Source organism: Pan troglodytes, chromosome 5, assembly GCF_028858775.2.
Source record: "Pan troglodytes isolate AG18354 chromosome 5, NHGRI_mPanTro3-v2.0_pri, whole genome shotgun sequence".
Classification (NCBI taxonomy): Eukaryota; Metazoa; Chordata; class Mammalia; order Primates; family Hominidae; genus Pan; species Pan troglodytes.
The window spans coordinates 18,241,018-18,251,217 of NC_072403.2; the positions used below are offsets into that span (position 1 = coordinate 18,241,018).

General features: G+C 44.9%; 1 protein-coding gene across 6 annotated transcripts in view; it reads left to right on the top strand.

The window, feature by feature from the left end:
- EDN1 (endothelin 1) overlaps window positions 1–9,830 on the top strand; it is a 121,482-nt gene extending 111,652 nt beyond the window's left edge. For 2 of the 6 annotated variants that reach the window (XM_063812783.1, XM_063812784.1), the window contains exons 4-8: window positions 3,253–3,317; window positions 4,962–5,130; window positions 6,565–6,720; window positions 6,885–7,028; window positions 8,590–9,830. In XM_063812783.1, coding sequence (XP_063668853.1) covers window positions 3,254–3,317; window positions 4,962–5,130; window positions 6,565–6,720; window positions 6,885–7,028; window positions 8,590–8,695 — 639 coding nt within the window. In that variant the 5' untranslated portion in view covers window position 3,253 and the 3' untranslated portion in view covers window positions 8,696–9,830. Of the gene's footprint in view, window positions 1–941; window positions 1,120–2,982; window positions 3,318–4,961; window positions 5,131–6,564; window positions 6,721–6,884; window positions 7,029–8,589 lie in introns of those variants that run through there. The other 4 variants (XM_063812785.1, XM_063812787.1, XM_063812786.1 and 1 more) reach the window with 4 other exon arrangements.
- The last annotated feature ends 370 nt before the right edge of the window (window positions 9,831–10,200 follow it).

The window sequence follows — 10,200 nt, forward strand, 5'->3', positions numbered from 1 at the left end:
GGGGTGGGGGCATCAAGCTTGTAACACTGGTTTGTTGGGGTTCTCCTTCTCCCCTCATTTCTTGATTCTTGGGAAAATGTCTTGCTGGGAGGCTGCCTGGCAGTGCCCTAGCTGCCTTCTGTGGGCTTGAATGGGGCTTCCCTCTGCCCCTACAGGAGGAAAAGGGAGCTGCTGCCAGAGGGAGAAATGGAGAGATGGACAGAGAAGACAGGTGCCACCCCTCGCCCCTGACACACAAAGAAAAAGACATGGGAATTCTCTCTCTCTCTTCTCTTCTCCTATCTCTCTCTCTCTCCCTCTCTCTCTCTCTCTCTCTCTCCCTCTCTCTCTCTCTCTCTCTCTCTCTCACATACACACACACACACACACACACACACACACAGGCGCGCGCGCAGGCACACGTCTTGCAAATTCAGGATTCAAAGAGACAGGGGCACCATTATATTTGGCACGGTGGGGCCCTTCCAGGTCTGAAATCCTGCATTCTTCCTTACTATTTACTTTCCCCGAGCTCGAGAAGGGCCAGGTGTGGGCGGATGGCTGGCCACGTTTTGTGTTTCCAATTCATATTCACGGGATGACACAGACGGGGCGTGGTGAGTGCTGTTGGAGGCGCTTGGGCAGTTTCATTTTGCCCCACTTCTCCACCTAAAGGCTGGGCGTTGCTGGAACCTGCAGGGGCAGCCTCAGCAAGGTGGGGTGGCGTGGAGTGGGGTGGGAGACGGGACTCCAGCTGAAGTAGAACCCAGGCTGGACCTGAGAATATTGGGGAGGGCGTGGGCGGTGGTTTCCGGGTAGGGGCCTTGAGGACAGGTTGGTCCTGACTGTTGTCAGTGTTTGGTCAAAGTTGCCAAAAGGTTAAAAAAAAAAAAAAAGTAGGGGGAATCCCTGCCAAGACATATTTCCCAGGCCACCTTTCTTCCGCGGGAGTGTTGGGGGGGGAGGCGCTGCTTGGATCCTGTGAATGTGACATCAGCTCTCCTCTCCTCTCCCAAGGTCGGCTTTGGAGAGGGAGGTCAGGGCACCCCTGCCTGGCACGGGTGGCAGCGCTGGCTTCCGGCTCAGTGCCGCCTGTCCTCGGGGAGCTGTGGCCTCCCTGGGCCCGGGGGCTAGGCTGAGGTAAGCGCACAGCGGAGGCCAGGGGCCCAGGCAGAGGCCCTGGGGATAGGGTGGAGGCATCTCTGGGTGTGTGTGTGGATGTGGGAGGGAGAGTTCTTGCCTCTCTCTCTCCCATCTCCGACTCTTGCTTCAGTGGCTCTTTTAGAGGATGCATGTCATTATGGACCTGTCGCTGCCACTGTCCCTGTTCCCCCTGCTGTGACTTCGAGGGAGGTCTGTGGGTCTGAGTCTGTCCAAACCCACGGCTTTGCTGTTGGGATAAAAACTGTCCTTTTGATTTTAGAAGGAGGAGGGAGACAAGGTTTCCCAGCATGTGTGTTGTGCCAGTCTTGGAAATTCATCCGTGCTTGAATTCCACCCTCCATCCCCAGAAAAACTGGAGTAAAACAAAAAGAGGAGATGGACAAAGTGTGTATTTGATGGCATCCCCTGGGAAGAGACTCTAAATTTATCCCATAGGTCTTACTGGGCCACTGTGAGCGCTTTGGTGGAGAACAAACAAAAATTCTGGGTGCTCAGTTGTCTAACCTGAAAAATGGGACTAGTGGAAAAAGCCAATGTGTTCCATGCACCTTTTGCTTTCTTTATTAAGGCATGATGTCACCTGTACAGTAACTGCCCTGTGTGTACTTCAGGGGGGGATTTCAAGGTTAGATAGACAGGAAATTGTTTTGAAAATGTAAACACATTATTAAATGTGAAGTATTATCTGATTCCTTGTTCGAATGGCATTTCCTTCTCAGCACCACCTTCCTTGCATATTCACTTAACCTTGTACAAGAACACCTTTTTGCCTTAAATGAAGACCCCCCCCCCCCAAAAAAAAAGAGTCCCAGAAAATATGTCCCTGCTTGTGCGGGGAATAAATGGAATATTCTGAGGTGCATTCCTCCTTCCTATGTTAGGCACCATTCCTTGACCCTCCTCGGCCCCCAAGCCAGGTTGCGTTTTTTTCTGCCATTTAGAAGGGTTTTCCTTTTTGTCCTAGTAAAACATCAGCCCCTGTAGCTCTTCATCTCCCCCTGGTGTTCTTCTCCCGCCATGTCTTAAGATTGGTGGCACCGACCAATCTTAAGATTTAAGTTCTGTATGAAAAACACCTTTGCTTTTCAATCAGTTTATCAGCCTCCTCCGCAGGGGAAGTGTGGACACACAAAAGAACTTATCGGGGCTTCTGATCAGTGATAGGGAAAAGATTGGGCATCTGCCTAAACGAGCTCTCATGTTATTTTTAAGCTCCCTTTCTTGCCAATCCCTCACGGATCTTTCTCCGATAGATGCAAAGAACTTTAGCAAAAAAGACCCGCAGGAAGGGGCTTGAAGAGAAAAGTACGTTGATCTGCCAAAATAGTCTGACCCCCAGTAGTGGGGGAGTGACGAGGGAGAGCATTCCCTTGTTTGACTGAGACTAGAATCGGAGAGACATAAAAGGAAAATGAAGCGAGCAACAATTAAAAAAAATTCCCCGCACACAACAATACAATCTATTTAAACTGTGGCTCATACTTTTCATACCAATGGTATGACTTTTTTTCTGGAGTCCCCTCTTCTGATTCTTGAACTCCGGGGCTGGCAGCTTGCAAAGGGGAAGCGGACTCCAGCACTGCACGGGCAGGTTTAGCAAAGGTCTCTAATGGGTATTTTCTTTTTCTTAGCCCTGCCCCCGAATTGTCAGACGGCGGGCGTCTGCCTCTGAAGTTAGCAGTGATTTCCTTTCGGGCCTGGCCTTATCTCCGGCTGCACGTTGCCTGTTGGTGACTAATAACACAATAACATTGTCTGGGGCTGGAATAAAGTCGGAGCTGTTTACCCCCACTCTAATAGGGGTTCAATATAAAAAGCCGGCAGAGAGCTGTCCAAGTCAGACGCGCCTCTGCATCTGCGCCAGGCGAACGGGTCCTGCGCCTCCTGCAGTCCCAGCTCGCCACCGCCGCCGCGTGCGCCTGCAGACGCTCCGCTCGCTGCCTTCTCTCCTGGCAGGCACTGCCTTTTCTCCCCGTTAAAGGGCACTTGGGCTGAAGGATCGCTTTGAGATCTGAGGAACCCGCAGCGCTTTGAGGGACCTGAAGCTGATTTTCTTCGTTTTCCTTTGGGTTCAGTTTGAACGGGAGGTTTTTGATCCCTTTTTTTCAGAATGGATTATTTGCCCATGATTTTCTCTCTGCTGTTTGTGGCTTGCCAAGGAGCTCCAGAAACAGGTAGGCACGCTCGTTGACTTGTAAGTCTCGGAATTACAAGTTAGTGTGTTCTTATCCACCTTCATGCTTTTCTTGCTTCTATTTTTCCCCGTTCTTTTTATGACTGCAGCTTAGAGAGCAAGTGTCTGAGAATTATTGCTGAAAGCTACTTAAGTCTTCTAGTATAAAATGTAAAATTCCTCTATTGAATACAATTAGGTGCAATTGACTATAACATGGCATTAAAATAACTTATCGTTTTATTATTATTATTATTCCGTTATGTGTTTCCTTGGCTTTTAAAAAATGAGAAGAGTATGGACATATACAATTTAGTCAAATGTATGTTTGTAATATACGTGTTTATACAGGTACACAGGCCATATAGGAACTTAAATCTTATTTAAACACTATTTTAATAGTGTGTTAACGTGTAAAATATTTAAGCATTCCAGCTTGAAGCCAAGGAATTTTATCCAGTCGTTCAAGCAATGTATGTTCAGTAAAATCACCTGCAGAACAAAAGTCTGTTGACTAACTACCGCCTCCCCCCCACCACCACCCCCCGCAGGCGGTTTCTGGGTGAAGCAGATGTTTTCTTTAAAATTTGTCATCATTGACTTTAGGTTTCTTTTGGCAGGTTTTTGGCACCCAAAACAGTGTGAGCTCTCTTTTCAGCTTTATTCACCTGTGCTGGGAGGGGAGCTAGGATAATTCTTGGCTGCTGAAGGATTTCGGCAGTGCGTGTGCATCTGCCCGGGTCCCCCCCGTTTTTAGGGTCAGTGCACTTTTTTTGTCTTTTCGTGACCCTGACTAAAGAGAAAGGATGTCAAGGGAATGAAAATCCTGGAATGTGTCTGATCATTTGAAATGTACAAAATTGGGCAGATAAGCTGCATGGCTAAATTGTCAGGAGGAAGAGGCAAGGCAGTAGCGGAGAAGGGGGAGGAAGCGGATCCCACACAAGCCTGATGCCCAGGGATTCGGAATTCAAAATCCACCCAGCCTACCTTCAGTCCCCTGACCTGCTTCTCAGCCCCACCTTAGGTCACTGGTTTCTATGGAGTTACCCTCCTGAATTGAATATTGAATAGTTAATTTCTCTCTCCGATCATTTTCCCCACCTAATTTTGAAAGATATACATCATCTGGGGTACCCTGTGCCCTACACAGCATGTGAAGTGGATGGGTACCCCCTAAAGAGAGGGTCATCCTGAATGGGGAAGTGGCCCCAAAGCTAGGAATAACTGTGATTTCTTGTCTTTAGTCATGTGCCAATGTTAAGTAAGCTTCAGTGGATAGTGCTGTCCTACCAAGTTCCTTGTAGAAGCCAACCGGATTTTCAACAGGCAGCATTCCACAGCATTTCCCTGAGCCTGCTTCAAGAGGGGTGGGGGAAGTCCCTTTTCAGGTGTTTGTCTCCTCTGCATTTGTGTAATCTCCCTGAAGGTGGATAAGCCAAGGGCATGAGGGGGAGGCAAAAGGTGAACTCATGTTGAGGAGGGAAAAAAATAAAGAGCCCTTTTTTCTGTGTTTCTTGCTGATGGCAGGCTGTGTGCTTCATCTGCTTTTATCTGCTCTGCTAGCTCTGACTCTACTGTGATCCAGCATGTCTCTCGGCGTTTGAGGAGACATCCCCCACTGACCTGCTCTTTCTCTCCCCAGCAGTCTTAGGCGCTGAGCTCAGCGCGGTGGGTGAGGACGGCGGGGAGAAACCCACTCCCAGTCCACCCTGGCGGCTCCGCCGGTCCAAGCGCTGCTCCTGCTCGTCCCTGATGGATAAAGAGTGTGTCTACTTCTGCCACCTGGACATCATTTGGGTCAACACTCCCGAGTAAGTCTCTAGAGGGCATTGTAACCCTAGTCATTCATTAGCGCTGGCTCCACTGGAGCCCAGTTTTAGAGTTTCTTTTCTAGGGACTCTGAAGGTAGTCCTTGTAACACCATCCAAGTGCCTCAGTGGGGACAGTTTCCCTCTATTCCTGAAAATAACGACAGCTTGGTTCTTAGCAACCAAGGGGAGGGTCTTCTGAGGCCCCGTAGCTCAGGCTACTCGTGATGGGACGAGCCGGAGGCCACTGCACGTTTCAAATGAGGAACTTTCAGTGAGAGGGCCTCAGGGGGACACTCTCACAGTGGCATCTGATGGGGTTTCGGGAATAATTGCCGAGGTCAGATGTGGGTTAGTGCAACCTGTGCTTCTCATGGGAGGGTGGAGACTGAGAGGCAGAAGTGATTATATAGAGGGTTAGAATCTCTTAATTTTACTTACAGAAAAACCTAGGCTCAAAGTGTTGAAGTCATTTGTGCAGGAGTGAGTTTGTAGCAGAGCTAGAACTGGAGCCCGGATTTCCTTTGCTGCTATATTTTCCCTTTAGAAATGCCCATTTCAGAACTGAAATAGAAATACTGTCCATAGGCTTCTCTTTCACCTCCAGAGAAGAAAAGCAGATTTCCCCCTTCTGCCCTGGACACTAGTTCATCATCTGTCGGAAGCAGTCATAAACAAGCACACATTTACTATGCATACAATGTACCGTTATGACAAAGGAGGACCAAAATCCAAACAATATCAAACCACACCAAAAACCACAAGGAGCCTAATAATTACTAAGGTGATACTTCCAAAGGGAGGACTTTATCTCTTAGATGAGAATGAAAATGGACACATTGGAAATTATTGGAGAGCCCTCTGGCTATGAGTCCTTCCACAACCATATGATACCACCGACTGGCAGGAGAAATGTGCGAACCTGTGCCTCCTCCTCCCCCAACCACTGGGGTCGGTGGGGTGATGGTGGCACTTTTAGCAGTATCCTCCGTGGTTTGAGTTGAAAATAAGTTTTAAAAATCCTGTGAGTCATGGTTTTGCATTGAAACCTCTTCCCACTGTGTACCCACAAATAGTTGTTAACTAAATAGACCATTAGAAAAGGAAGAAAATATAAAGCAGATGCCAAGCAGAGATGTCCTAATTTTTGACAAAAAAGCAATGTTGCTTGTGTCAAGAAGAAACTGAACTTTGTGAAGAGTTGAAATGGAATTCCACTGAATTAGAAAAACTTGTTTTCTCCTGCCTGGATACATACAGTCAGGGCCATTGATGCACAGGTGTTCCTGGCTCTTGTTACACTTTACCCTCTGAAATGATGCTCCCAAGTGCTATGTGATGAGCTCCTTGTGTGCCCAGTGGAATGGGTGTGCCCATGTGTCATTTTAAAGACTATTAATTATGCTAATATAGTTTCTTTCTCTCTTTGGATAATAGGCACGTTGTTCCATATGGACTTGGAAGCCCTAGGTCCAAGAGAGCCTTGGAGAATTTACTTCCCACAAAGGCAACAGACCGTGAGAATAGATGCCAATGTGCTAACCAAAAAGACAAGAAGTGCTGGAATTTTTGCCAAGCAGGAAAAGAACTCAGGTGAGCAGAAACACCTTTGCTTTTCAATCAGTTTAACAGCCTCCTGAACTCCTTCCTATCATGGTACTGCCTTCCTATTTTAGAGAGACTAACAGAGACATTGAAAGTCAGGGTAAAGCTGAATATAACATTGCTGAAATGTTTTTCCTTGTGTATTTTAACAGGGCTGAAGACATTATGGAGAAAGACTGGAATAATCATAAGAAAGGAAAAGACTGTTCCAAGCTTGGGAAAAAGTGTATTTATCAGCAGTTAGTGAGAGGAAGAAAAATCAGAAGAAGTTCAGAGGAACACCTAAGACAAACCAGGTAAGAGGGAAGGAAGAAAAATTAGGTAAGAGGTTGACAAGAACAACTAGCCCCGGTCATTGATGCCAGCAGCCTGTTCCTACAGCCCTTCTTACTCGGGCAGGTGAAAGACTTTTAGAAAACAGTAGCAGAGGAGATCTATGCATCCTATAGATTAAAAGGAGCAAAAGAATCCCTCTTAAATATTTCCAAGAAGCTCTGGAATGCAAACTGATGTCCTCTGTACTTTTAGCACATACCATTTCATCTACAGGTAGATTTCCCAACCAAAATATATCCAGAGATGCCTTTGTCATTGGGTTATATACAGCCTTTGCCTCTCTGAGTCAATGTATTTACCACTTTCCCTGAGAAATCAAAAATCATTTTGGGGAGAGGACATTTAGAAGAAGAATCAAAATGTCATGGATAATCAAATTCTTCAATAAGTTGCAGTTATTCAGATGGCCAAAGGAAAAATAAAGTCATTAGATAGGGTTGGTGGAGTTTAGAACATGCTGTTTTTCAGGTTTATGGTCTTTTTTTTTTTTTTTTTTTTTTTTTAATAGGGAAATGTGTTTGGTGCAGAGCCAATGTCATTCCAAAAAGCTCTCTCTTTTCCTGGTCAGTCATGTGCTGGGACAGAGAAGGGATCTGGATTAGGCAACATCATAGAGTTGCTCTGAGCTGCTCTTTGGTGATAACCCTTCCAAATCCTAAACTTTTTGGAATTCACAAGCTCAAAGGAGGAAACCTACTCTCTGATCTATCACATGTTCTGCATTTTTCTATCATGGTCTATGGAGACTTTTCCTAGAAATCCAGTGGCAAGAAGTTCTATGATTAAAGTGTTCTGAGCTCAGGCCAGGCAGTCATGAACTACTTCTGAGTTGTTTACTACTGATTTGTGGGGCAGCCTCAGCTATCGGTTTCTTCACACCTGCTTATGAGAGTATCCATATTTATGGTCGCAGGCCAGTAATGCTCCCCACGAGATCAGTTTCTGAACTAACCTGGAATTTTTTATGGGTTTTTATTATGCCAACTATTAAATCAACATTACAGTTCTTCCCTCTGTATTTCTCCTGTAAAACATCAGGCCTGCAAAAAAAAAAATCTTTTTAAAAATAATTGCCATAAAGTATTTGCTCTGGGCCTACTGTATGCTTCTTTTCTTTTTCTCTCTTTTCAACTAAGTCACCGTCAATTTATTAAGATGGCCATAACTATTCAAAACCTATGCTGAGTTCCTCAAGGCAGGGTCGCATAGTGATGAAGGTTGGGATGGGGCTACGGAAGAAACCAGAACAACTCTAGTTTATTTAAAACCTGTATTTACTGCCCACTTCCCCTTAGACTTGACCATATGACCCCTCGCTCCCATTCTAAGCATAGGGGCAGGCTTTATTTTTACAACGGTAATAGATATCACTTGAGGTTTTATCAAAGAGTTGCGGCGGGTGGTGAAAGTTCACAACCAGATTCAGGTTTTGTTTGTGCCAGATTCTAATTTTACATGTTTCTTTTGCCAAAGGGTGATTTTTTAAAATAACATTTGTTTTCTCTTATCTTGCTTTATTAGGTCGGAGACCATGAAAAACAGCGTCAAATCATCTTTTCATGATCCCAAGCTGAAAGGTGAGCCCTCCAGAGAGCGTTATGCGACCCACAACCGAGCACATTGGTGACAGACCTTCGGGGCCTGTCTGAAGCCATAGCCTCCACGGAGAGCCCTGTGGCCGACTCTGCACTCTCCACCCTGGCTGGGATCAGAGCAGGAGCATCCTCTGCTGGTTCCTGACTGGCAAAGGACCAGCGTCCTCGTTCAAAACATTCCAAGAAAGGTTAAGGAGTTCCCCCAACCATCTTCACTGGCTTCCATCAGTGGTAACTGCTTTGGTCTCTTCTTTCATCTGGGGATGACAATGGACCTCTCAGCAGAAGCACACAGTCACATTCGAATTCGGGTGGCATCCTCCAGAGAGAGAGAGAGGAAGGAGATTCCACACAGGGGTGGAGTTTCTGACGAAGGCCCTAAGGGAGTGTTTGTGTCTGACTCAGGCGCCTGGCACATTTCAGGGAGAAACTCCAAAGTCCACGCAAAGATTTTCTAAGGAATGCACAAATTGAAAACACACTCAAAAGACAAACATGCAAGTAAAAAAAAAAAAAAAAAAGAAAGACTTTTGTTTGTTTAAATTTGTAAAATGCAAAACTGAATGAAACTGTTACTACCATAAATCAGGATATGTTTCATGAATATGAGTCTACCTCACCTATATTGCACTCTGGCAAAAGTATTTCCCACATTTAATTATTGCCTCCCCAAACTCTTCCCACCCCTGCTGCCCCCTCCTCCATCCCCCATACTAAATCCTAGCCTCGTAGAAGTCTGGTCTAATGTGTCAGCAGTAGATATAATATTTTCATGGTAATCTACTAGCTCTGATCCATAAGAAAAAAAAGATCATTAAATCAGGAGATTCCCTGTCCTTGATTTTTGGAGACACAATGGTATAGGGTTGTTTATGAAATATATTGAAAAGTAAGTGTTTGTTACGCTTTAAAGCAGTAAAATTATTTTCCTTTATATAACCGGCTAATGAAAGAGGTTGGATTGAATTTTGATGTACTTATTTTTTTATAGATATTTATATTCAAACAATTTATTCCTTATATTTACCATGTTAAATATCTGTTTGGGCAGGCCATATTGGTCTATGTATTTTTAAAATATGTATTTCTAAATGAAATTGAGAACATGCTTTGTTTTGCCTGTCAAGGTAATGACTTTAGAAAATAAATATTTTTTTCCTTACTGTACTGATTTGGAATCATTACTGAAATTTGTAAGGAGTGGGCCAAAGTGATTAAGTATTATAAAGGCAAATGGTTAAAGACGGTTTCATAGAAAAGTGACAATTAGAAGGATATTACGGTCTAAGCTAATTATATAAAGAATTTTATCTGTATCTTAAATGTTGATTTTATACTGCATTGAGGTAAAAACACAAAACAAAAAAGCAGCTTTAACACCTCTGTCTTCTCTTGGGTAGCAGCCTCCTGCTTCTCCTTCACCTGAAAAATTCTCCAGGGACTTCATCCATTAACTTGGCTCAGGCTATTAGGCAGGATTCAACAGTTTAAGCTGATGGTGTGGTGAGAGATGCTTTATCCATATTAATGGACTGAA